This window comes from Kwoniella dejecticola, chromosome 11 (genome assembly GCF_000512565.2).
Source record: "Kwoniella dejecticola CBS 10117 chromosome 11, complete sequence".
NCBI classification, from domain to species: Eukaryota; Fungi; Basidiomycota; class Tremellomycetes; order Tremellales; family Cryptococcaceae; genus Kwoniella; species Kwoniella dejecticola.
Genome location: NC_089311.1, coordinates 438904 through 465660, shown reverse-complemented (window position 1 = coordinate 465660; position 26757 = coordinate 438904). Strand labels below are relative to the sequence as shown.

General features: G+C 48.2%; 10 protein-coding genes across 10 annotated transcripts; 6 read left to right on the top strand and 4 right to left on the bottom strand.

The window, feature by feature from the left end:
* Positions 1 to 25: 25 nt before the first annotated feature.
* On the bottom strand, positions 26 to 1297 carry I303_108298 (uncharacterized protein; the record flags this gene model as incomplete). The annotated part of the gene is made up of 1 exon (XM_018410645.1): positions 26 to 1297. The coding sequence occupies one exon, from the start codon at positions 1295 to 1297 to the stop codon at positions 26 to 28; it is 1272 nt and encodes a 423-aa protein (XP_018260455.1).
* A 679-nt stretch (positions 1298 to 1976) lies between these two features.
* I303_108297 (uncharacterized protein) lies at positions 1977 to 2414 on the top strand (the record flags this gene model as incomplete). The annotated part of the gene is made up of 2 exons (XM_018410646.1): positions 1977 to 2178; positions 2260 to 2414. The coding sequence occupies 2 exons, from the start codon at positions 1977 to 1979 to the stop codon at positions 2412 to 2414; spliced, it is 357 nt and encodes a 118-aa protein (XP_018260456.1).
* A 336-nt stretch (positions 2415 to 2750) lies between these two features.
* I303_108296 (uncharacterized protein) lies at positions 2751 to 4877 on the bottom strand (the record flags this gene model as incomplete). Its single annotated transcript, XM_018410647.1, has 6 exons — positions 2751 to 3073; positions 3155 to 3282; positions 3355 to 3515; positions 3586 to 3903; positions 3962 to 4718; positions 4786 to 4877. 6 exons carry the CDS (start codon positions 4875 to 4877, stop codon positions 2751 to 2753), a joined length of 1779 nt encoding a protein of 592 aa, XP_018260457.1.
* A 514-nt stretch (positions 4878 to 5391) lies between these two features.
* I303_108295 (uncharacterized protein) lies at positions 5392 to 5979 on the top strand (the record flags this gene model as incomplete). Its single annotated transcript, XM_018410648.2, has 3 exons — positions 5392 to 5636; positions 5716 to 5821; positions 5947 to 5979. 3 exons carry the CDS (start codon positions 5392 to 5394, stop codon positions 5977 to 5979), a joined length of 384 nt encoding a protein of 127 aa, XP_018260458.2.
* A 287-nt stretch (positions 5980 to 6266) lies between these two features.
* Positions 6267 to 7020, bottom strand: I303_108294 (uncharacterized protein; the record flags this gene model as incomplete). Its single annotated transcript, XM_018410649.1, has 2 exons — positions 6267 to 6313; positions 6414 to 7020. 2 exons carry the CDS (start codon positions 7018 to 7020, stop codon positions 6267 to 6269), a joined length of 654 nt encoding a protein of 217 aa, XP_018260459.1.
* Positions 7021 to 13193: 6173 nt separating this feature from the next.
* I303_108293 (uncharacterized protein) lies at positions 13194 to 16169 on the top strand (the record flags this gene model as incomplete). The annotated part of the gene is made up of 3 exons (XM_018410650.1): positions 13194 to 14527; positions 14588 to 15731; positions 15789 to 16169. 3 exons carry the CDS (start codon positions 13194 to 13196, stop codon positions 16167 to 16169), a joined length of 2859 nt encoding a protein of 952 aa, XP_018260460.1.
* A 956-nt stretch (positions 16170 to 17125) lies between these two features.
* On the bottom strand, positions 17126 to 18836 carry I303_108292 (uncharacterized protein; the record flags this gene model as incomplete). Its single annotated transcript, XM_065969797.1, has 6 exons — positions 17126 to 17732; positions 17791 to 17975; positions 18140 to 18295; positions 18381 to 18444; positions 18545 to 18712; positions 18805 to 18836. The coding sequence occupies 6 exons, from the start codon at positions 18834 to 18836 to the stop codon at positions 17126 to 17128; spliced, it is 1212 nt and encodes a 403-aa protein (XP_065825869.1).
* Positions 18837 to 20017: 1181 nt separating this feature from the next.
* Positions 20018 to 22193, top strand: I303_108291 (uncharacterized protein; the record flags this gene model as incomplete). The annotated part of the gene is made up of 7 exons (XM_018410652.1): positions 20018 to 20563; positions 20627 to 20766; positions 20835 to 21059; positions 21453 to 21567; positions 21638 to 21741; positions 21813 to 21956; positions 22034 to 22193. 7 exons carry the CDS (start codon positions 20018 to 20020, stop codon positions 22191 to 22193), a joined length of 1434 nt encoding a protein of 477 aa, XP_018260462.1.
* Positions 22194 to 23816: 1623 nt separating this feature from the next.
* On the top strand, positions 23817 to 25432 carry I303_108290 (uncharacterized protein; the record flags this gene model as incomplete). Its single annotated transcript, XM_065969796.1, has 7 exons — positions 23817 to 24081; positions 24165 to 24191; positions 24267 to 24429; positions 24539 to 24617; positions 24699 to 24759; positions 24826 to 24869; positions 24980 to 25432. The coding sequence occupies 7 exons, from the start codon at positions 23817 to 23819 to the stop codon at positions 25430 to 25432; spliced, it is 1092 nt and encodes a 363-aa protein (XP_065825868.1).
* Positions 25433 to 25755: 323 nt separating this feature from the next.
* Positions 25756 to 26565, top strand: I303_108289 (uncharacterized protein; the record flags this gene model as incomplete). Its single annotated transcript, XM_018410654.1, has 1 exon — positions 25756 to 26565. One exon carries the CDS (start codon positions 25756 to 25758, stop codon positions 26563 to 26565), a length of 810 nt encoding a protein of 269 aa, XP_018260464.1.
* Positions 26566 to 26757: the final 192 nt, after the last annotated feature.

The window sequence follows — 26757 nt, the reverse complement described above, 5'->3', positions numbered from 1 at the left end:
AAGCAATTCTGATTATAGGCAATCCCTATTCTCTGTTGACTTTCTCCCCGTTCTTCTTTTTCTTCTCGTTCTCCGTCCAGACAATCTGGATCATCCCATCCGCGCCTCCGTTGATGATGACACTCATCAACTTATCCATGTAATCCACCCGGTGTCGAGGTAAGATGCCCCTCAATTCCAAAGTCATCGGAGTCTCGCCATCCGAGCGTCGGATCATATCTCGAACAAGATATTCCATCGCCTCGCCTTTGACCCACTTATGGATCCCTTCAGCGGGGATACTGATCTTCTCGATTGGCGCATCAGAATTTCGGCCTTGACCTTTTCGAGTCCATTTCGAAACCGATTTCGAAGCATGGTGAGGGATATCCCAATTAGGTCTCACCAAATAAGGTAAAGTGAATTCCCTAGTATTTCGCCACTCGTAGATGGTTCGCGGCATCTTGGGGTATGTATACGCGGAATTCTGTCTGTGGGCATTCCACCATCGTTTCCAGAGGTTGTTCTCGGATTTCCAGGTGAATGATCCTGGACCATTGGGGTCGACGGTGAGATCGAGTAATCGGGAGATAGACATGTCTAAGCTGACTATAGTCTCTTTCATGGATCCCGCATGATGTTCGTTGTTCTGTACTACGACCCTCGATTCAACGTAGAAGTTGAACCCCAATGTAGTGAGGTGGACGGTCTCGAGGAACGAGAGTTGATTATTGTATTTTGCGGGTATGGTCCAGAACAAGTTCCACATTTTGTTATCCCGGAAATATCGGAGGTCGAACTTGAGGTACAAGTGCTTGTATCTGATACTGCTGAGTTCGTTGGGGAGAGGTTGAGAGAGGTATTGGTACAGTTTGTCTGGGGTGTCAAGGACGAGAGTGTCCGAGAGATTGGTAAGGTAGTATGCGTCGGCTTGGACCGCGGGTCTTGAGATGCCATGATCTCGTTCGTCTTGTGACCCAACCTTGGACCCAGAGTCAGAGTCGGAGGTAGAGGTCGAAGTAGAGGGGGTCTCTACGCCACCAGTGTTCCCACCAGTGTGGAATACGAATTTGAAAGATGAGGTTGACGACGAAGTGGTGAATCGTCTTAAAGGTTTCTTGAGAAGTGTGGGAAGATCACCGTAATTGAGCGGCGAATAGACATTGAGGGTCTTGTCCTTAGACGTATGGGCTTGGGCCGACTTGTTGGCATTGGTGTTGGTATTGGTATTGACGATAGTGATCACCTTGTCTAGAGTTGAGTACAATTGAGTGGTATTATTACCTTTGATATCAATGAATTTGAACGTAGGAGACATGAAATTGTCTGTGTATAACGATGAGTGAATGATAGAGAAAAAAATGAACGCTTTGTAACGAACATCGCAGTCTTATATAGTGGGATCGCCACAGTGATCTGGTCTCGCTACCATCCCAAAAACCAACTAGGTTGCTGGATTTTAGCTCGTATGCAGGTGCGACTACCCCTGCTAGCACGGGGTTGAGTATGACTTTGTCTTTCATCAGTGGCATCAAAGTTCGTTGCGCTGCTATGACTTCATATTCGCACCGTTTTCGAGCTCATATGTCTCACGGCTAGTTAATATGGCAAGTGCGAATCCTCGCTACACGAACATGAGAGGAAGGCGGTAGTACGCAGTGATATTTGTTGGTCTCTGTCACTATGCAGGATGATGACGCAGTATGAAGACCATGTGTAGGCTTCGCAAGAGCTTGTACCGATCTGATCTTTCAATGATATACTCTTGGGCTCAAAAGTTTTGGGTTTTAGGTTGTCTGACGTGCCGGCTCTTCTTGATCATGATCGGATCCCATTGATTACGTCATCAAATCCAGCTGGTTCGGAGAAACGCGATGGAGAGCAATTGCAACGACGATAACTTATTCGTATTCGTATAGTTTATTCGTCTTTGATCAGTACATCAGCCGATTTGATCGTGATATAAATCTAGGTCTAGTCGTTTGATAGTGTACAGGATGTCGCAACCCCCCTCTGGCTCCTCTTCATCCCAACCTATACCTACCAGACCACGCACTACTCGACCGGACAGACGCCCGATCTTACCTGGGCCCATATCTCGTTCGGCCAAAGCTCAAGCTCAAGCTGTCTTGCACTCTCCGAAGGAAGTACCTACTGTCGAGCTGGGCGGGAAGAAGAGCTTATTCCAATCCTTCAGATGTACGTCCATCCCCTTTTTCCCTTCTGAGTCTTTCAGGGTGAATTGGACTTCAGGTCAAATGCTGAGCTGCAACTGAATAGCCCTGAATCCAAACACGAGGATCCTCTTCGGTGTGATCGTTGGTATCGTCGGGATAGCTGGATTGATGGTTGATAGGAATGTTTTACAAGACGATAAGGCTGAAACGTCCCCAGGTGGGATCAGCGTTAGGATGGTGGACAGGAAACCATCTTAACATACGACGATCACATCAAAGAACAAATAGATTAGAGCATAGCATGGATCCAGAAGAACCGGATTGCCATGACGGAGATGTGATGAGCGTCCCTCCACAACGACAGCAAATTTGGCTGGGACTTGATTGGAATGCAAATGGCGAGACTCAGCAATAGAAGAACGATCGAAAATGCACTATCCACGCATAACATACCCCGCATCCGCATAAAAACGATATCTAAATCCCAGCGCAGCCTGTACAACAAAAATGCATGCATTGGTGATCTATGACTTCTTACGCTTCTTTTCATTTCCTTTCCCCCGCTGCCTGCCAACTTTCAGGTGTGTATACAAACTATTTTTCCAATTCCCTCCTTATCCTCTCTCTGACTTCCCTTAGACCACCGCCCCGCCTGACTCTTCCGGGACTAGCAGGCCCAGCCAACTCCGAATTAGAGGTACGTCCAGGAGTCGAGGGGGATGGAGGAGCTAATCGGCCTCTATCTCCTATGACTGATGGCGGTGGCTGAGCGATGGTATTGGAAGATCCAGGTGAAGGCGGCGCTGTATTGACGCTTCCAGAGGGCATTTCAAGCCATTCTTGTTTACCGATTTGCTTTGTATTCAAGAAGAAGGGGCATAGTTCGGTCAAAAGCAAAAGGGATGATTGCGCTTCGGCTACATCAAGCACCAAAACGATGTTCGTCAGCTGGATCAAGAGCAAGATTGCAGGGATGAGGAATTGGACGAGTAGCTCACCCGTAGAAATAGGAGTCTTTGAGCTTTTAACAATCACATCAGCTACCTCTTTCATCGGTATTGCCTTTCTTCGACCTCTTGGGGCGGTGGGTAGCGTACTGGGACCAGGCGAGGGGGCGGAGAACATCCTGCAACGAGATAATCGTATCAGCTTGACATCCCTTTATAGGACCCTGAGGCAGGGCAACAGGTTCACTCACATCCACACACCCTCCGCTATGCTTTCCAGCCTACTCAATGTCGATCTCCTCTTGAGCTCTTCCTGCTGCCCTGCAGCTGACAACGTGCTGGCCCGCGGGAAGCCTCCAGCTGACGAACCCAGAGTTGACATTCCTTTGCCTGTGCCCGATCGAGCTTTTATCTACAGACCAATGCGTTTCAGATCAGCTGCATTGCGCCGTAGATACACACAAAATGACCATAAGACTCACCCTGTCCATCATAGCTTGCCTTCGCTGATCTACGGAACCAGGCCTAACTATCTTCGCTTTCTGCTCATCCGGCTTTTCAGCCAATTCGAAAGGATCAGACAGTCCTGCTGTCTTGGGAGAATCCGTTGAAGGTCTCGAGTGCGCTTTCTGCGGAGTAAGCGTTGTAGAAGGTGAAGAGAAGGACGAGAAGAGATTGGCAGCTGGTAGCAGAGTCGAAGATGGTAAGTGAGGTAAAGGTAAGACCGGTATAGGAGGTATAGACGATCTCGTTGAGTTCTCAGATGTTGTCGGTGTAGGTAATATCGATTTGACCGGTGGCTATGTCTCGTCTCTATAAGCTTCATTACCCAGATGTGGACGATTACTTGAAGCTTACCTCGTATCCTCCATTGAGCTCTACCCACTTCTCCAGCCTTTCCCTAAAAACGTCATGTCGTGCTTCCCCATTCGTATTCCATCTTCCGACTGCACCCATTCCACCACCTTGGCCTTTGTTCCCTATACCTCCCTCTGCCCCACCATGAAGTATCTGTCTCGTCTCCCCTTTCCGCAGCTCCAAATCGATCCCTATTCCATGAGTATAAACCCTTCTACCGGTTTGAGGATCTAGTGTCCGCGTAGGCGTAATCAAATAGCTCAATCCGTTAACTTCACCAGAACCGATCTCAGGACCAGAAGGAACGAGGAAAGGGTTGTCTTCATCTATCATAGCCTGCTTATTTCGTTCGCTGACGGCTTTATCATTCGGTAAAGCTTTCCCATCCCAAGTCCATATCCAAGCTAGTCTACCTAGTTCTTGCAAGCCGAATCGTCGACCTGATGTCCGCTCGACAGTCTCTTTGATAGCCAAGAAATTAGTCAAGTTGGGCAACAGGACATTCGTAGCTGATGGTGGATGCGGAGGTAGTATGGGTGGATGGGTAGCGATGTACAGCGATAAAGCGAGATTGAAGGAGTGGTGCAAGTTAAGAAGAGTTTGCAAATGCGGCGGAAGTTCGATTGACGATTGCTTGGAAGGGCCCGCAATGGGTTGTTCCTCTTTCGATAAGACGGGTTCGACGTATCTGGCTTTGCGTCTTTGAGTGTGAGGAGGAGTAGGGAAGGGTACCAGAGGTGGATTAGGCGTCGGTGGACTGTACAAAGTAAATTACATTGTCAGCTCACATCGTACCTCTTTGAGGAATGTACGTGACAGCTGACCCTTGTTTGCTCTTCGTCCGCACACTTCGGGGTGTCTCAAGACCATCGTTGTTCAACTTTCTCTTCTTCGGTGTCGTCGCCGCTGCAGACATCGTATATAATGATTGAATTATAAGGTATGTTATGTTATTTTGATGGTGTGCGGACCAGCCGATTTTAGGGATATTTACGATGACAAGAAACGATGAGTATGCGTATGCCTGACACAGCAAGACAAGCGTTCCGACCGACACCTACAAGATGAGGGATGTGATAAGAGACGAGTATGACAAGACAAGATGGAGATCAGAGATCGGAAGGTGAATAAGAGAGAACTTTGAGCAAGAGAAGGATTAGTGATCATCAGGTGGCTTGTCATTCAACCTTTCTTTCAACATTATCAGTATCAGTCCCTGAATCGGTCATGTTCATCTTTGATCGTGTTCCTATCGCCGCGTGAGAAACGGAGTTTGTCTTCAACTCCACTAGACAATTGATTTTTGCGCATGATTTCTGTTGTCAACGCGATAATTGACGCTTTGATAGTAGAACTTCATTTCTCGTAGTCAAGTATTCTCATACACGTCAAGCAACAACATCAGCAATACCAATATCGATCGGATTACCATGACCTCCATCAACGCCGAAGCCTCCTCTTCGACAAGTCCAGTCACTGTATCAGTAGCTGCATCGAGAAACGGTCGAACCCCGGGAAAAGCACACAAGAGCGAGAAGACAGCTGTGAAACGAAGCTATATTTCGAATTCCGTCAAAACGCCATTTGAGAAGCGAAGGGAGCAAGACAAGGCGAAAGCAGCTATGAAAGCTGTTGAACAGGAGCTGAAGGATGATAAGCAGGCTGATCATGATAGGTGAGTCAAGCCTTTGAAACACGGAGATGATAAATTATCTGGGTCTCGAGCTGATTCGGGTTTTGTTCTGGATAAACAGGAAAGTATCGATAATCAAGGAACGAAGGGAACGAGCAGCTGAAAAACAACGGATGGAGGATATGAGGGCCAAGATGAGTGCGAAGAAGTTGCAAAGGATGAAGAAGGCGAGTTGACCAGTTTATACATCACGTTTTCATCACTCGACAAACAAACACATGTCTTCTTTTTGTTCGATCTCTTCATATCGACAAGATACAAAGAACGCTTGCTGATCCTGTTGGCTATGTAGAGACAAGGCCGATCCAAGAAGATCAGCGGATAGTACCCATTATCTGCCATACCCTTTCAACGGATCTCATCTTGCTGTACTACAACACAGACTTGTACTATATGTATACTATGCATCGGGACCATCATACCTATACTTATCCACCAAGAATAAGCAAGGAGAAGAGGAGGCTCGGTAGCACGCCATCGCATTGTCAAAAGTCACACGGACTCTAGGATGAAGAACGTCTGAATTGTAAGACTTGCATGTCTGGATAAGGTGGCTTTGCTTCACCCAAAGCGGGAGATCAACTGTACCTGCAGTTTCCGATGTTCACATTGTTATGTGGGAGTTGCGAATTGACTCTGCCATATCGGTATGAAACGGTCTGCAGTATTGGTTCAGTGAATATCAGCTAATGTGCTATTCACTCAAATGTCTGACGGACAGCAGGTAGTAGGATAAATTGTCACTCGTGCTACACTCACCAGGCACAATGATGACCAGAACCAACATCGTGAATCCCAGAGTCACCAGCCCCAAGCAAACGAACAACAATCCCGTTTGTCTGAGTCTACGAAGTGAATCCGATCCAAGCGTCTCTTCGTCCCAAACATTTCTCATTTCATAATCTGGACTGATACCCGCACGAAGGACAAGCGGTGAAGTAAGGCATGAAGCTAATGATTCAGAGGGTCGATTTCGATTCCGGTTCCTATCTCGATCAAGCTGCTGCTTGTGCTGTTCCATGACTTTATCCTTAAGCGGCAATGCGAAGCCAGTAGTATTTGCGCTGGTGGTCGAGGCAGAAGTATATTTAATGACTAGCTTGAAATCCTTCAAAGTATCTGGTGGCGGGGGAACGAGTATGCTCAATTCTCGAGGTCTTCGAGTACGACTTGTTCGTTGTCTCGTCGTGAGCGTAGGCGCAGGTGGTTTCTCGCATGTCGAGGAGGAAGAGGAGGAGGCGGCAGAAGACGGAGAAGCGATGTTTGAATTTGAGTATAATGGTAGGGATGGTCTGGGAGTGCTGGTAATCCTGATTAGTGGGTACAGAGGTGATCGGGAGGAGAAGTAATTTGAGCGAGTCGACATCTTCTGGCTGCTGTAATATCGTCTCTGTTGTTGTCGTGTTCTTTTTGATCAAGTGGAAAAGAGGTCAGCGATATATCATATTAAGAGAATTACCACGATGTTTTGGTAGTCTGTCAATATGTGATGCATATGAACAACCAGCGATTTCTGAGGATATTCATCCATAGCGAAGTATGCTCTAAAATCTGGCTGCTTGGAGGCATCGCATAAGGCTGGATTTGTTAGTACCGTCTCAAGGAGACCACGTAAGGTACCGCGCTACGGAGAGCGCAACGATCATCTGGAGTAACGTGAGGTCGTATGAGAGTGCGGACAGACCGCTGCATTGGTCGTCAAGGTACCGTGCTACTGTATACCACATCGAAGTCTCGCACGGATCTATAGCGATGCCCGACTAGTGCGCTGGAGTTACGTGGATAAAGAAGGTCATTTCGAGTGTTCGCTGTTCACACTTCTACAGCCGTATAATTGTCACTTGGTGTTGACGAACAGCCTGTACAGGTCACGATAACATGATTGTATGATAGTATTATACTCCGTGCTCGGCCGTAGAGAGGTCAAATTTCGAGATGTGTCGAGAGACAAGTCGTACTACATCAGTCACTGTCGATCTTTACGATAGCTATATACAGTACGCCTTGGCAAGATCTCTCTCAAAGTATTGGGGCATTCAAGGGGCAAGGAGCTCCGTCGAGTGCTGCGATGCGCTGCGTACTACAAATATAGATAAGACAGATGGAATTGACCGTCTTTTCGGATAAACAATCTTTTCGCTGCTTTCTGAGTGAGTATTCAACCAACCAGATCTTGCTCTTGACGAAAGTACGATTCCAGCGAGAACCCACTTGTCGGTCAATTAGCCAGCTTTGCACCACGCCAAGCTGTGAATTGGAGGGTCAGAAGCCTGGCCCAGATCCAGGTAAAGTAGTTAGTTACAAAGTTCTAACACGGGAAGCGGTCTAACAGGATTGAAATTACGTTAACTTGGTACGAGTCTTCCCCAATTCCAGCTAAGAGACTTGGTAGATCGGTACCTACCGCCATTGACGTCGTCATACATTTTTTTCTGGTATGTTTTACCCTTCTCTTGTCCCTGCTGCCCCATCTGGGCCCGAAGACAGACGAGACGAGGCGGAATTCGATGATGTTTGGTTTCGTCTCTGAGAGCTGACATGCATACTTCTAGACCAAAGTGCCAGCATGCAGAGATCGGCATAGTACGGTATGGGGTCTGATATTGGAGAATGCTTGAGACGTCTGCGATAATGATGATTCGCTGAGAGCGCGTGTGCGTGCCGTCTTGTTGCGTTCTACCATAGGTAATTTACTTGTGAGCGAATCTCCTCGAATCCCGTATGCAAGTATCTGCATTCCTCCCTGTTGTTCGTTGTGGTCAGTCCAGTCGAATCTAGGGAAAACGGAACTCCTGGTGACTGCTAGTGGCGAGATTGAGTTTGTGCTAGATAATTTAGTCAGGCGCTATGTGCGGCAAGTAGTCAAACGAAAATTTCTCCGGCTCGCTCGTCCCATTTCTTCTCTCATCGAATTATGCTCAATCCCGAGGGGACAGATATCACGAAGGTCGAAGAGGACAGTGCGTACTTCCGCTGCGATCTCTTGCATCGTACGGGCCCAAGGGGCCTCATGATGAAGGAGAAGGAAAGAAAATTTGTTCTTCGCACAGGAGAAGCGTTAATCGTTCTTTCCCTTCGACAGCCGCTCGACCAATGATATGGTATATGTCGTGCCGAGTGGAAGTCGATAAAAAGAAGGTTAATTCTTTGCCCTTTGCCCTTAGCCATCAAGTGGATTCCGAATACTATTTCTATTAACGTGAATCAGGTTGATGACCCGTTGCATTTGGACCCCCTCCTGATACCTGAATAGCTGATACCTGAATTATTGATGAATACCCAAAGAAGTGGAAGTGGCGGCTAAACGCGTCCTCCATTCTTTCATCTTCATCTTCTGTCTGCATTTTCATTTTTCGGAAATTTTGGGAAGGAGAATCACTCCGAATAGGCATTTTTCAATTTGCGGTTCACGTAATCATCCACCCAATCTGATCCTAAGGTCTGATGGGGACGATCTAGCAAATAGACTTTTTCGCAGTCCAGCCCGAAGCTTGGATGAACAAGTACTTTGCTGACCAAGTCGTGAAAAGTACGACTACTCATACCTCTTCTTCTGCCTCTTCAGACCTGTGAACGGGTGAAGACCAAGTAAAGACATCTCGTCTCTGTAGCATATAGGATACATCTCTATAATACTCGTGAACCGTACTCGTGATTTATAATCTAATCGGCCGCCATAAACCGTCAAGAGACAGTCGGTCAATATCGCATCATCCATTCATTCGCGTTTTCCTGGAGCTGTGTCTCATATCGATATCTATTTTCCCACGCAGAAAAAGAAAGAAGGATTTCTTACCTAAGAGTATTCGTAGTCATACGTACGTCCGACCAACTCTATCAGCCAGCCAACCAACCGACATTATCAAACATACACATACTGGGGAATTGGGGAATTGCAAACGCAGATCACCTTTAATTCGAAGAAACGTAGAAAGAAAGAAAGAAAGACACCCGACATGTACCGAAAGTTGGAGTAAGACGGCCGTAGAAGTGGATTCACAGAAATTGGAGGAATTTTGCACTTGGATTGATCAAAATCAGTCAAGCTTCCAATTCCCTCGAAATATCATATCACATCCCCCTTTGCCCCGCCCAACCAGATCTTCTCTTCGGATCAAATTTCGAAAGATAGCAATAGACAAAAAGCGAAGACAACATACCTTCACACGCTAATTGCTTTAGTCCCCTTTATCGAAAATAGAAACGACGAAACCGCCGGCTTTCACCGAGGAGGCAGACATCATCGCCAAGCAAGAATAAATTATCGTTCCCACGAACTTATCAAGCATAGCGCAACATAGCAGTTACAGTACGAGTACGAGTACGACATAACATAATCCGGCACAGCAGTATCTTGGGGAAAGTGGGGACTCAGCATTGACCCGTCATTTTACGCGGACCTCGAAACCACAAATACAACGAAGACAAGAAGGAAGACTAGTACTCAGTCTTACAGTCTTACATCATCCTTAGATCAACAAGGAATAATCCGTGAGAAATAGATATAGAAATAGACGGTCAGAGAGAAGTAGGAAGCTCCACAAGGAACGGACGGCCGAACTTAGCATCAAACGTTTCGTTGATCAAGAATAACGCATTGAGTGTCGGAATGGCAATGAAGTGCTTTTAGTTATATGTTATTCTGCATTCACAGCGTGCAACTTGTCAAGATCGTTCGCCATTCAAGCCAATACCGCACGGCATATCAACGAGAAAAGTCAATTCAATCCAGTTAGATCAAAATCTCCAATCAGGTTAGGGAGGACTCAGAAACCCCACGTAACGGAGCGAGAAAAGGAGAAAAGGGACCCCCAACATTCCCCAGTCCAGATTTGAATCACTTGAAAAGACAAGGCATTTGAAAGACAACCACCCATTCATTCCTCACTACACCTGGTGTTAGATTGCGGTCGGATTGTGGGGCTACTTCCTTCGAGGACAATAGATTAATTCACGTCGAGCGTCGAATTCGCAAACAACAAACAACAGACAAACGTCCTACCCGAATCAAAGTGTCAGAGTAGACAAAGCATATGTACCGACTTGGATAGTTTAGTCGCAAATAGGAGAATAGAATAGTCGTCAGGTCTAGATAGATTGGATCTACTGAATCAGACGACGTGAGTCTCATCTTATTTCCACTTCTAGCTTTCCCCACCTCTACCTACACGGAGTGGTATGGTATGGTTTTTGAATGAGATTGGTTCTTTTGGGTTGCTTTGCTTGGTTGTCGTTAACCCTATTGCTTTTGATTCTGCTTCTGTGCTTGTCTTGCCTCCTCCTTGTCTTTTGGCCTCGCCATCTTTCGCATTCTACCCACTCTACGACATTGCTCCGCTTTCCACTCTCGCACCTGCTACAGCCGCGGCTACCCTCACGCTCCTTACCAAGACGCTCGTTACCAAGACGGTGCTGGACACCATCACATCGCGGTCAAGTGAAGGAATCAGCTTTCGGATGGATGGTCATCCTCTCCGTTCGGACCTGACTTTCACCCCGAGCCACACAGCCACTTCTGTTACTCCGCTCCTACTCGTCGTCGACGCTCGCCACGATACGATAGACCACTTGCGTTCCACTCGCTGCCCCACGGATGCGAAGACCTGCGACGTCGCTATTACCTACTCTTTTCCGTGCGACGCCTTCCCTGTCGTTCCACCTATACTTAAACCCCGGTCCGTTTTGCAGTTCTGACATTTCGTCTTTCCAACCCTCGATATTTTCAGTTTCAGCTTTCTTTCCCTCTCGACATCATCCTTCACCTAAATATCTCGCTTTTGGTCACCTGCTCGAGCAGATTGTCAAGACTGTACGTGTGTGTGTAATACTCTTCTGTCTTGACCTTCCCTTCGTGCTGGTTTCATCTGGCACGACGTTTCAGCACCGTTACCTACACACAGCTTTGACCTCTCTTTCTCGGTCTTCAAGGCGATCATACTTTGATCAGCTGTTCACTCACTTGCCCCTATCTAAACGGAATTCATTGAACGATTCCAGATCTCGCTTTTCGGGTTTGTGCGAATGTCTTTATCCCTTTCGTTCCTTTCTACGGCGTTTACTAGACAATTGTGTCCGATGCCCTTTGGCTTTTTCCCCCATGAAAGGGATGCCTTTGGCCTCGACTCATATTATTTAGTTGTCTGTGCACACACAGTGTGAGCACGAGCCTCCCCAATCAATCATAATCATCTGTCGGGTTCGGTCATCTACGTCACTTTGCTACCGTGTTTACTATTTTTCCCTTTCCCTTTTCAACCATCAACCGCGTCTCCAATTGGAATCCACAAGTATTCATAGGAATCAAGCTGACATTCTTTTCTTCATTATTTCTGTCTCCTTCTCATTCGGCTTCTCGACGATTCAACATGGTTTGACAATCTGTATAATATCGAAATACCCCTAATAATATCCACCTCCGAACCACTTTTAACGACAACGGTAACGACTATCTCTTTCTCCTCCATCTGGGCGCTTAGCAGACTCTTGAATATTGTCAACGAAGCCATTGAATTGTTTGTACTTGTCAACAGTGAGTTCGAATGATCTATGTTACTTCCACGTTGGATCCCATGGGGTTTTCTCAAGCCTGTTCGCAAATCTCATCTATGTCTTTGCTTCTTGGGGCTTCCTCTCGGTGGATTGAGTTCAAGTAGAGCTTCTTTCATTTTCTCGATAATTCCCACGCACAGACTTTTGACATGTTTCTTTCCCCATCCTTGGTTGTTCACATACAAACGCCAACATCAATCATCACAAGACCAATATCAAGATCAAGGTCACTTGATTCTTTATGCTCCACCACCAACTTCCTATCTTCTCATGAAAAGGCTCATTCTCTTCTTCCCACATATTTCCTTTATCCCGACATGCCAACCTGTGCAATGGCGGTGATGCCTTCCTGCGAATTTGGGTTACTTGATGAAAGACTAAATTTGTCCGTCACCAAGTCAACGATTTCGCCGATCACAATTTTACCTTTTGTCTTCACCGCTAGGCTTTCTTTAGCTTGTGTATATCCAACGTTCTTATCTGAACAGGCGAAGCGACATATCCCGTTGAATGACCCCCATCTTCGACATTCTGTATAATAATTGATTATTCTCCCCCTTTGACGTCCCCACCAAATTTTCTCCTTTCATTATTTCACTTCAGGAATGGTCTAGACATTACCGCAGAATTCCTTTCAGGCTTTTGCCCCTTACAAGGTGATTCGAGTCGTCCCTCCCTACCGCCTGGATCCTTCTTGCGGCATATATCCGCCATCCGAGATCCCTACGTCTCATGACTTCTGGGAATCTGTCTTCGTCTTCGGATCTACCTGGAAAAGACTACGTTTCTTGTTCACAACACATGACCATCCACCTGAAAAGTCCTCGTGCTCATCTGACCATGATTTCGTTCGTGCTCACAAAACCTGACTCTTCGTTCGTGACTTCTGCTTCTTGTGCCTGCTGCCGTTGTCGAGATGGTCCGAATGAGAAAACCCCAGAGAATCGAGCTAACCTGGCTTTTTCGCATTCCAGCACCGAAGAACTCACGATGCCTTACGCCGAACCCACAACACCCCCAATAACCTCCCCGGTGAAGGAACACCCTTTCCACTTCCACCGAAAGGGTCACTCCACACCACCGCGGCACATCGAGGATGTTGACTTCGGAGCAAGCTCGTCCACCGGACCGATGCCTGGCATCCCACGACGATCCTCCTCAGGAACGTCAACACCTCGCCGCAGTGTGCTGGACAGCCTGCACCGAGCGACTCAAAATATCAGCTCTCAATCATTCCCGATATCGCGACCGATGGAAGGCTTACCTAGAAGATCACCTTCGTCCTCGGGGTCAAGCACAATGAACGTGTCCGGCTTACCACCCGCCGAGAGCAGCTCACTTGGCCTCAAGCTTCACCCTAGCCCCGTCAAGCAACCACTCCTACATCGAGCTGTTCGAGACTCCATAGTCTCAACTTCGACTGATGGATCATCTCTCCCTCCAACGCCAAGTGACGAACATGCGGCCTTACCGGTCCAGATACACGATCCCGCCAAGAACGGCGACTCTGCTGTCCCATTCCCTTCCTTTGATCCCGATTTCAAGCCTCCGCCTCGTCCAGCAGCTTCTCGAGGGTTGCTGTCACCGGGCAGTAGGCCTACATTAGCCAGCATGAGAAGATCCTCTGCTGGTCATGTACGAGGTGGACAAAGCTCGACGGGCTCCTTACAGATTACCTTCCCTCCACTGAAATCTCACTCTGAAGACTCGACACCTACAGGCGGCAGCTCCATCGACTTGCTTCGCCCCGTCAGCATGATCAGGAAGAAGTCCGGCGAGATCGTGAAACCTTCACTGAAACAACGCTCCATGTCAACGCCTGATCTTACCCGACAAGCTCACGACTCGCCCACCGAAGAGGGCGAAGAGTCTCGTTTTGGTGAAGAACGATCAAAGAGCGTAAGATTCGCTGACACTTCGGAAGGAGATGCGAAGGCTTTAGAAAGCGTGGTACTCTTCTTACGAGAGCAGAAAGTAACAGCTATAGGAAAAGCTGCGGATTCGGAAAACGGAGCTTACACTGAGACTGAAACCGAGAATGACACCGACACGGATTTTGTACAGTTCAGAACTCGCAGAAATGCAGCTGCCAAAGCGGCTGACGAAAATGGAGCGATCTCGATGGAGGGAGGAAGCAGGATACCCAGAAAGAGAACCGACTTTTCGCCTGAGGCTCGAGGAAGTTTATGGGGTGAGAATGTAATGCTGGAAAGGGCTGAGCTGCAGTCTAGCTTGGGACCTCTGTGTATGCGAGGGTCTGTGATCGTGAGAAATGTGGCTTTCCAGAAATGGGTCGCAGTGAGATTCACATTGGATCATTGGCAGTAAGTGACTAAACATTATTACCCTCTGACATCTTGCTAACGAGCGCGAATCCCTACCAGAACCGTTTCTGAAGTATCTGGAACCCATGTCTGCCACATACCCGCAGCGACTACAGGCGACGAAGGATGGGATCGATTCAGCTTTTCGATCAAGCTCGAGGATTATAAGCGAAAGTTGGACGAACGGCAACTAATGCTTTGTGTTCATTTCTCGGTCGATGGGCAAGACTGGTGGGATGCTAACGACGGGATGAACTACAACTTCACCTTCAAGAAGACATCGCCTCGTCGATTGTCACGAGGGTCCGGACCGGCTGCCTTAGGCAGCGGCGTCGATTCACCTCCTCATGACGGGCCATTACCAGGACTGAGGAAGAACAACGCTCCTCCACCATCAGCTAACATCAAGAAGGCGTTCGGTGCACCGTCATCTGGTCCAGCCAACTGGATGTTCCCCAAGCTTTCGCAACGCATCAACCGAGAGACGCCATCTCGACCTGATTCACCCATGCAGACTCCTCCACCGAACTCGTTCAAACCTCCTCCACCACCTTCCACCCACGCACATCTCACTCTCGCCAAATACTGCGCTCCGTCCCCCCCTCAATCACCCCCTAAAGAGATATCCCCAACAGTCCCGAGCGTGATCAGTTCAGACTCGTATGATCCTGTGGACCTCCAAAGAAGGACAAGCATGAATGTGGTCAACGGGAACTACGCTACCCTGGTAACTCCTGATGCTGGCCACGATAGAAGATCAAGCTGGAATGGGCAGAACAACAGCTGGGACTCATTCGCGCAAGCAATGGACACTTACGAGTCGCCAACCAAGTCATCCAGCGGCGATGCCACACCTACAGCTCACAGGTCTCCTCAAGTCTCCGCTGATGAGTCGGTAGCGACACCCGAGCACAAGCCACTCACCCTTAAGAGGTCGACCGGAGATCTGAGAAAGCTGATGCAAGAAGCTGAAGATCGCGATAATGGCTTGATGACTCCTCCGTCGTCCAATTTGTCATCACCACCTACGCCAATTCACACAGGTCTTCCAACTGTGCCGATGTCACCCTCGCCTTCAGCATCAACCGGGGATTCCTCGCCAATTGAAACGCTGAGTAATGACTCGACACCCGACTTAGCCGCTTTGGACATCGAGATCGATCCTGAGAAGAAGATGATCCGCAGTGAAAGCTACCAGAACTTCGTAAGTGTATTGCTGCGCACTGTGATCAGGATAATTGGCTGACAGCTCTTCACGCAGCTTGATAAATTCTGTTTCTTCCAATCGCCTCGAATGACGCCCAACGAGATTGACCCAGTCTACAGACCTTCGTATATCAACGTCTCAGGTGATAATTCTCCCAGCGGCTTCCCCTTCTATGGTCACAATCATGATCACAACTCGCCGAGGAATACCCCGACGCCCACCAGGCAGTACAACTCAGCTCAAGATGCTTTCGGATTCAACGCTACGCCTAAACCCCACAGTCCAATACCGCAGAACCGTCCTATGGAATCACCCCGAGGAAACCCGCTCGCTCACCTTGGGTCGGGTTTCCACGCTGCGCCGACTGATCCGAGAGCTTGGGCTCAGCAAGTGCACAGCAACACTTCGTCCCCGAAGCTTACCGCTGCGAAATGACTGGCCGGCCCAAACCCATAAGGGCCTTATAGCTCATGGATTGTTCTCACCGGCATCACGCATCAACACATCTCGCATGTTCCCAACTTCACTACACTCACAAACCACCCTCCCCCCCGTCTCTTTGTATCTTACCCATCTTCATCGTTTCTATCAATCATCAACATCGCTTCATGTTACCTGTCTTGTCTCATATAGATATACTGTTTCCTAATTTCCCTCATCTAGATACCAATGTCTCGTTATCGTCTTCCTCAAGCACTTAGCATCATTTCCTCTTTTCCATGCTTTTCCATGTAACGCCTTCCGCCTTGTTCTACTCCAGATCAAGGTATGTAGCTTATGTTCTTCTTTCTCTTTTTCTTTCTTTGGTCGTATCATGTACATAGATAGCTTCTCATCAAGTCTCTTGTCATTCCTCATTCCTCTTTCTCTGTCTTTCATATAGATTCGATTGTCTCGATAAATATCTCTTTTCACTGAAATATACAATATACATGATTTGTACATGACTCGAAAATATGCGTGGAGGCAACGAAAAGAAGGAAGAATGAATGAATCGAAAGGAAGAATGCATGTGCATATCGTCTGGACCGCATTGCATTTGCATTTCTCTTGTCTGTGAACACTGTCTCCGGCCTAATCGCAAAAACAATCAGAGTCGCTTTTCCTGTGTTCTCGTATATCTAGGATGATCAAGCGTAATATCGATCAAATTGATGAGATCGATGGCTCTGATGTATACCCTTGAGTGCAGGCAGGCGGAGTATACATGTTATCTTGTTACGAAGTACATATAAATACATATTACATCGGATACACATTGACTAGTTGAAATCAATACAAAGCTATTCTCGAACGTTGGGCTCCTCGCATCGATTCGAGCGAGAGGCATGGAACGGACTCAGTCTCAATCTTCGAAACTCTTGAGACAGAGAGACGAACCTCAAACTCGATCATTGAGCTTTAGGTTTTTCCGGCGTTCCAGTGGCAGAAGCACCAGTACCTCCTGAGCCCCATCCGAACCATCCACTCGATCTCCTCTGATCCATCCCTGGCCTCATCGGCGCGGGTGCACCTTGCGCTTCTTCCCTGTTGATCTGCTCGTATCCGCTCATATCGGATGATAGCCTCGAGCTGGAATTCCCACTTGGGATGGAGTATCCTAATGATTCTTCGGAAGTATGAGACGAGCTAAGGGGTCTTGTGGGTGTGGATACTGCCCTCATGTTGGAATTGGAATTACCGTTGAATCTGGCTGAGGCGGCTGCTTGAGATAATTCGATGTTAGAAATATTAGGGTACCTCCCATTTCCATTCCCGTTCAACCCAGATGCAGAAGAGGAAGAAGAAGCATGAAGGTATGTTCTTGAACGTATAGTAGAATCAGATGAAGAAGCTTTCACGCCTGGAGTAGGAACGGGTATGGGCATTGACATGGATTCGGGGATTTGTTCGGCACGCACGCTCCCAGAACCAGCGCTCGAGGAAGGACCGCGAGCAGAGGATGATTGGGAAGCGGAGGCTGCTGCTGCGAGGGTTGAAAGAGCGACTGGCATATATCTGAGAAAGCGACACGTCAACTGAGTGTGGGTAGAATAGAGCAAAGAGCAATACTTACTGTCCTGCATAACGGGTGAACAGGCCATAGACCTGTTGAATAGCGCCAGAAGCTGGATCTTGCAAAGTGGGAGGTTGATGTATCCCGGCAACGCCGGCGCCGACTCCGACGTCGAAGCCTTGAACGTTGTTGGGATCGTAGACGCCTTGACCAGGGAAGGGCTCTGCACCGGCAGGAAGGGCGATCTGGATGTACGTACACAGCGGTCAGCGATTTGGGGCTCGTTGAAAGCATTGAGTCGGCGGGATGTTGATGGAGGGTGATCACACCGAATCCAAGATAGGAAAGTGTAGTCCCATGTCATACGGGCCGATAGTGGGAAGGATGTGAGAAAGAATACAACACATACATTGAGCTGAGCCTTGATTTTCTCCCAACACCAACCTAATCCACCAGCCAACGCCGTAGATGCCCTCAATCTGAGACTGGAAAGGAACGCATCGATGTCTGATTCGTGCTCTTGGAAGAGAGGTGCGAGATGGTTGGTGTATATGTATGTTGAGCCCTAGTAGAGAAGTGGAAACATGATCAGTGATCGGTGAAGATGCAAGATCCTGAAAGTATGTGAGGGGCTGCCTGAGGGGACTCACTTCGGATTGAGGAAGAGAAAGGTACAGGAAGATAACTGTTTTGGCTAAACTATAGAACGGTAGCCTAGATTGCTATCATCAGCGAAAACATTCTGTACGAAGTGCGATGAGGAGGATGGGATTCGGAGTGTGATATGCGGGTATTGGGTAGTGACTTGACTTACCAAGTGAATGTCCAGCCTAAGAGACTCTCAATCGCTGTCCAAGTACCGACAACAGACCAGTACATCAACCATCTTTCCACTTGGGCCATAGCTTCCGGGCTGGAGTCAGGATGGAGGGAGAGTGCTTTGTATGACGCATAAGCTGGGTAGAGGTACGAGCATATGTGGCTATACAATGTATCAGATTTAGCATAAGCATGAACGTGAGCGTAAGCTAAAATCTCAGCGGCGATTACGGTGGATGTTGAGAAGAGACATACCAGCACCATCGTGAGAGAAGGGCGATCAACATCCTGGGCAATTACTGTAACTCGTTACCTGCTGTGGACAGCTATTCGATCGTATGTTGCTTGTACAGCAGGCCGAGTATATTGGTAAGGTAAGACGTCAAACGAATACTGATGATTGAGGGGTTGATGGAATAGGTATCGTTCAAGTGACCTGACCTCTGTGTCGGTCCGGCACAAAATAACTAATTCGTCGCGACGCAAACGTAACACACACAGAGTGGCAAAAATCAACAGCGCAACCAACATACCATACAGCGTGGCAATTCGGTTGACGCGCAATTTGGGATGTTACTAGTTCAGACAGACGGCTGAATGCCTGAGAAATGACAAGAAGGGCTCATATTGACTGCTGCTCGTGATGAGGGCAGATCGTATGATTGTCACTACATAAAAGAGAAGCGCCTGGATTGCTGGCACTATATATACCGAAAGAGACTTGCTTTACCGCGAGTCAGAAGTAAGAGTCTCCGGTCCGATTGCACTGGATAGGTACTTGGTACATCCAGCAGCAAGGTCATACAGACTATTGGCACTACTGCTAGCTATAGTCGACGCTCAGACACCACCGAGAAGAAACCATATCAATTGAGCAGGCCAAGCGCGAGCGAATCCTCAATGAGCTCAACCTTGAGCTACTTTTCACGCCGTAAGAATCGCTGCTCTGCCGTACGACGAATCAGAAGACACTTGTACGTTCGGACGCCACTAGAACATCATTGAAAGCAATGCGAGCCGAAGTTCGCGAATATACTTGGAAGAACATCACAAATGAGTGAATTGCTTTGTATTTAGCAACCAAAAATCGAGGATTTGGCCCTGACGTCAGCTTGTGATTACCGGGTTGTATGACGTTATAAGCGATAAAAGCGGTGATCCCCTTTGTTCCTCATGCCCTTACACAGCATTCATGCATGCTGATGCGATCAAACAATCAACGCTTAATCCCTCTTGGCACTGTGTTATCCTTGCCGAACATTACAAATTCCTCCCTTAGATCCGAAACAAGCAAGATCAAGATCAAGATCACAGCAATCTTTCCCTTCCTTTGATCAACATCGCCACCTAAGTCATCGGTATAAAGACATAAAGACATCATCTGATCGGAACTCAACACCCAACTTGCATCCATCTATCCGGACTTCGTACCGGACAACGAACATTCAGCTTGAGCTCTATCCCCACCATGTATAATCAATACCAAGGCAATTACAATCAGCCTCCACAACAACAATGGGGTCAACAGCCCCCTGCCTCATACGGCGGGCCAGGAGGACCAGGTGGATATGGGTATAACAACGGTGCACCACCGCCGCCTCAGAATAATTACGGCGCACCACCTCTTCAGAATGGATATGCTCCTCAAGGCGGATATGGCGCGCCGCCTCAACAACAACAGCCGTACGGAGGTCATTCACCTCAACCTCCTTATGGCGCACCACCTCAACAGTCTTACGGCGCACCTCCTCAACAATCTTACGGCGCACCTTCGCCTCAACCACCCTACGGTGCGCCTCCCCCGAACCAGTCTTACGGAGCACCTCCCCCTGGACCTCCTCAACAGTATGGCGCTCAAGGTGGTTACGACGCACCTCCCCCTCAAGCAGCACCAGGCCAAGGACCGCGATTCTTCGGCATCCCCATCCCTGCACCACCGCCCGCTGTTCCAGTGAACAATCTGCCGGGATATAACGCCCAATTCGATGCTGAGCGCATACGAAAAGCCACCAAGGTGTGTTCGCCCCCTCTGAGCTTATAACAAGGCTAAAGACTGACTCTCGGGTTCTGCAAACAGGGCTTCGGAACCGATGAGAGAACCATTATCGATACATTATCTCCTCTAGACCCATTCCAGATGGACGTCTTGAGTAGGACGTACGAACAAACTGTCGGAAGACCATTGAAGAAGACACTAGAGAAGGAATTATCCGGCTGGTAAGCGGCATGATGCTGATTTAAACACTTGAACAGGGGTGATTGGTCGGCGCTAATGAATCGAACAGGCTTGAATATACCCTGGTGCTGCTTTCCCTGGGTCCGCTAGGAGGGGATTTACATCTCTTACATCGAGCTTGTGCAGGTATGGGCACTCACGAAGATCTCTTGAACGAATTGCTATTGGGCAGGACGAACGAGGAGATTTTCCACCTCAAAGAAGGATACAGGAGAGTGTATGGAAAGGATCTGGTAGCTGTAGTACGGGGAGAATTGAGTATGAAGACTGAGAGGTAAGTGCCTTCTCCCCCTCTCGATGTGACGCTGTGTCTCCGACAAGATCCTCCGTCTTAACCCGTTTTCGCCTGCGATTCTGCTTCTACTTTCGCCTTCCCTTCTTTCCGTCCCTACCCACTTCTCTCTCTTTCTTCTTCCGCCCCGCTGTCTCTCTCCCTCTTGCCATCATCCCCTCCTCTCTCTTCTCCCCTCCCTTCTGTTCTCTATTGCATCCTCCCCCTTCCTCCCCCCTTTCGCCGTTCCTGCTCCCCTCACTAGTGTCCATGTTCCCGCCTTTCTTTGTGCTAGTATCTCTCCGCGCACACCAACTCTCTCGTCTGACCGACTGAACGCGAATAATGGTTCAGCGGGGCCTGCAAAGCAATCGCTTACCTTTGAATTCCCTGCAGAATGTTCAACATGGCTCTTTCCGGCCAACGGGACGAAGCACCTTTCGTCAACCAACAACAAGTCCAACAGGATGTAGAAACCCTGTATAGAGCCGGTCCAGGAAAGATGGGTACTGTAAGTTTGAGTCTGAAGACTGAAGCGTATACATGCACGGTGGCCCTCTAATACTGTATGTTGTTGATAGGACGAGATCGGCGTTTGTGGTATACTGCTTTCTCGATCGGACGCCCATCTGCAAGCGATCGCTCAAGCTTTCCCTCAACGACACCGAGTCGCCTTATCTCAGATGTAAGACTGCTTGACGTTGTCAATCGGTTCACTATTCCGCGGAGCTGTTGCTGATTATGTTGGGCTGTCAGGGTACAAAATGAGTTCTCGGGCCATATGCGGGACGGCCTGTACTATATTGCGAAAGGAGCAGAGGGCGACGGCCAAGGTGTAGTTAGGGATGCTGAGATGCTGTACGCTGCTATGGCGGGTATGGGTACGAAGGACGAGCGAATGTGAGTCTTTTTTTCCATCAGCCCGCACGTTGCAGGTCGGAACGAATCAAGCTGAGATTATCGTGTCACTCTCGAAGGATCTACCGAATTGTACGAAGTCATTGGAACAGACCCCGTTTCAACGCTATCAAGAACCAGTATCAAGCGTTGTACGGTAAGAGTCTGAAGAGGGCTGTGGAGGGTGAGACTACGGGTAAATACGAGAAGGCTTTGGTCAGTATAATCGAGCAAAATTAAGGATTGCCGCTCGGGTGAAAGTGATCTGGTAGCAGTCGAAGAAAGATTGAAGCGGAATTTTCGTTGCTCGAACTCAAGATACCCTATAGTCCAGTAGAATTTATCTAGTATTCCGTCTGTAGCGATACGGTCCAAGATGTATAATCAGATTAGATGAGATAGTGATCATTATTCTCAGCAATCTTATTACCCGTCCCATCCGCCAGAGTGCTATTGGTCCTGAGCGGAAGATCCGGATGAAAAGCCAGCAGGAGTCGTGATGCGATGCATATTATACATGAGTTGCGATTATACATGGTCGTCTGTCGTCTAAACGGTCCCAAATACCCAGGTCCAGGTTGGGCTCGTTCACTCTGTTCATCAGATAGACACACCTTCAGCTTTTCTCGCGTTCCTCACGAGGGAGTAAGCTGACTCACCTTGGTTTGCTCTTCCATCTTTGCCTCTCCTACACCAAGCTTAGAACACAGGCACCAAAGCGCTACTTAGCGATGATCGGACGAAAGCTACACCGAGGATGAAGATGACTGTTGCTCGGGCGATGCTGGATGAAGAAAGAAGAACAAGAACAATTAGCGTTGGTTTTCACATCCCTGGGTCTACTACTGCATCTTTTGTTCGTCTCCTATTTGCTCGGTCCCCCGCTCCTTCTGGCAGTCAACCCACTATCCGAACAAGAGCTCTGCTTCCGCAGCAATTTATATCATTGCCCTTGTATCCTTCGCCCGGCTGCCCTTTACCTTCAATTCTTTGTGCTAGTCCTTCCCTTCGCTTGATGCTGGACTGAAGAGACCATATACCCACTTGATATTTCCTTCCCTGTGTTCCGGGTTGACCACTTGACTTTTCCAGAAGGCCGTCAATGGGTTGGAGGTTTGGGAACCGGCTGGACCGAGATATTGAGGAGCTGCCATCGTATCAAAGCCGTCGTTCTTTCGGGTCGGGTGAATACCAAAGTTAAAGCTGAAATCGGGGTGTATATTTTGCGGTCAGATGCGATGTCTGGTCACGATGTCTCGATAGATGACGGTTATCACACGAATGCTCGACAACAAAAAGTCGAAGAAACCCAGCTGTCATCTAATGCGAAGTCGAGCGAGGAGATAGGCGGCGAATTCCGGTAAAAAATGAATGTGGCGTCTCACAGTCTTTTCAACTTGAGTGGCAAAAAGGCTCAGCTTCAGCCTCATATAACTTATCTTGTTCGTGCGTTGAGGTATGCAAGTTGATGGCAGCCGGTATGAGCGAGAGCAAGACCCTCGAATAGTCTAGTCGGTGCTGGTGGAGAATATCATGCTGCATCAGCGGACTGAACGTCCAAGGTGTGCCTCCTTTAGGGCCGCCTTCCTTGCGAGATATGCGTGATAAAGGATCAAAATCGCCAAACCTGCATCAAAATAAGCGAAGGCTGAACCGTTGATGCTGCCTTCTTTTCAGCATGACGTGTCTGCGCTCTCGTTGAGTACTGACATACATCTAGAGGTGGGTTCGAAGGCTATTCGGTGTAGATATAGATGATCAGAGCAACCAATCATTTGTGCCGACTCCCCTCAACCCGCTACGTCCCGATCAGCATACTGTAATTACACGATATTGAATAAACATCTCAGCGACAAAGATACAATGCTCACTCAACAATCTACTAAGACGCCCCTTCCAATCCCTGATCAACCATTAGACATCCTCCTGCCCTTACCCAAAGAAAGCACCAACGCTCATACGCTGACATTACTTCGCGAGCTCGTCGAGGGGATCCTCGAGAAAGACGTAAGATACTCCGTTACTTTCTCTCCTATATTGTGTCCTGTTGGTAAAGAAGAAGGGGGCGGCAAGAATAAGCTGTTCACGATCAAGCCACATTGGTGGCAGACTCAAGACGGGAAATGGGGTTAGTGCCATTCGAAGCGGTGTGAAAGCTGTTCTTTCGTGCTGTCGTCATGTGTCAGAGCTGATTTCCGGGTGGTTACACAGAATACAGGGATGCTCAAAGAAACCCAGGTAAGAGGTCTTGCTTTTGCGTTGCAATAGTCCATGGTCAAGAAGCAAGCTGATACGGCTCTATACCCAATGCAGAAAACGCCAAACCGCAAGGTCAAGCCCAACTTGAATCTCTCGCGAGGAGCGTTCATACCCTTTCATTAGGATTATTATACATCACCGATTTTGAGATCAGGCAGAAGTCCATCAAGAGGATCGAGGACCTCTTGAGGGTCTTCTTCGTGGATCCCGAGACGAGGTATGTCCAGACCCGGTTCCCCCCAACCGCTTTCTGCGTGCAGATTTGGTCGAGCGAGGCGAGGCATATGATTGATTGGGAAATTGGAAATCGGTACCGTACACTGTAGGATGGAGCCTGAAGTCAGGTTCTCGCAATGCCATCCAGGCGAAGAACCTATGAAAGGTAATGAAGGGTTTGTCGTCGCTGTGAGTCAAATTGAACGATCACCATGAAGTATGACACGTAAACAGGATCAGCGTCCATGGCTGAACATGACGACACGATAGATCCGATTCCTCGTCTTGGTCGATCAAGCCTTGATTCTGTGCGAGCGATTCATCGATCCCGGTTTGATCATCCAGGTGGAAGCTTGGTTCGAGCAGCAGATCAGATGAATGGAGATTTCCGAACAAGGTATTCAAGCTAAAGAGAAGAAGACATTATGGTATCATGCCATTGTACGTTTTGACCTCCATCGCAAAGTTTGGGACGTATAGCCTCATGCTATGCCCATCGGAAATACTGATCCTGAGCCTGATGCTGATGCGCTTCCTTCCCTGAAACGTAGCTCGCCTCGCACCATAGACTTCTCGATCCGGCAAATACCTCTTACGCTACATTAGCGTTGCACGACTGGATCAACGAGCACGATAGCCCCCAAAATACGTTCGAAGGGGTGATGAAGAACGATAATAGACGACATAGGTGCTTGGAAACCCTTCAAAAGCTTTTCATTATTGCAGATCTCACTGTACCTCGCTCAGAACACGGCACCCTTTCACAGGAAATCAAAATGTACTTGAAGGGTTGTGTGGAGTATGTGAAGATGGTGGAGAAAGGGCCGGTCGAGACACCGAGGGAGGATGATGTAAGACACCTGGCGAGAGTTGCGTGGTTTGATAAGATCTTGGATACCTGGGAAGGCAACGTCCCCGCAGAGGGGACCGGGGATGAGCCGGATGGACAGGGCTGGGAGGGTGGTTGGGTGAAAAGAATGAAGATGATGTGGGGATTCATCTAGATGCGATGCATCTCTTCCCCTTGTCCAGTGAACCGCTGTCAAGCTAGAATATAATCGCAAAACTTGCAACGTTAAGACAGTTTTATCATCGAGCAGTCGGCGATTTATCACTAATCAGCACCGGGGTAGGAAACAGCCGGTTCCCGGATGACTCATACTTTACGTACATTATCCGACGCACATGTAACGATGATCCTTGATCAACTGATCACCTCGGGCTCGCTGTTGTTTGGATATGCAGTTCCCTTTATAAGAGATCATTCCCATCCGATCCCAGAAACGAAAGACACTCCATCCCTGATCAGTAGACTGAGCACGTCGGAATGTCAGACCCAATCACGCTATACGGTCTGACCGCCGTCCCGGCAGACTCAACCAAATTGAGTCCGGCTACTACCTCCCCTCAACCGGTCTCTCTCGACTCCTTGCTCCCCTTACCGTCCACACCACTCGCTAGTCGAGTACACCAATACGTGCAGAGCGAACTATCGCCAGATACATACAGACATAGCATCCGAGTATATCTGTACGGCAAAGCCATCTTCAGGGAATGTTTCCCTCAATACGGGTTAGGATCAGACGGCGGAGGGGAATTGGACGAAAGTTGGTTCTTGACTGCTTTATTACATGATATAGGAACTACCGACAAGAACATCAAGTCGACTAGGTTGAGCTATGAATTTTGGGCAGGGTATCACGCCTTAGACCTCCTCCAGAACTCTACATCCACATCGTCAACGTCACCATCAGTCAGAACGGGCGAAGGCTATTCAACTCAAACTCAAAGCGACATAGCTTGTAAAGACCAAGCGGAAAGCATAGCGGAAGCTATAATTCGACATCAAGATATTCAAGATACCGGCAATATCACTTTACTCACTCGCTTGATCCACCTGGGAACACTCTTGGATAATATCGGAAAGGGTTCAGAGCTCATACATGGAGATACAATCAAAGAGATAATTAAAGCATATCCGAGACCTGGGTGGAGTGGTTGTTTCGCGACGACGGTCAAGAAGGAGAAGGAGTTAAAGCCGTATACGATGGTCAGCAGGATTGACGGATTCGAGGAGTTGATTATGAAGAATGGACGGGATGGAGTCACAGGCAAATATGATACCATCGAAGGATAGAAATAACCCTCAGGACTTGATCTGATATGTTAATCAGATGTGCCAGAAGGCTGTGGTTCATCAAATCCATCCGTCATTACAGTAGACATCAGTTGCTGTCGATCACTATACCTATGATACAACCCGCAACGGTGCTGATGATATCTTCGGTCGAGTTCGGCGATAAAGACATGCATGTGTAACGGAGCTACA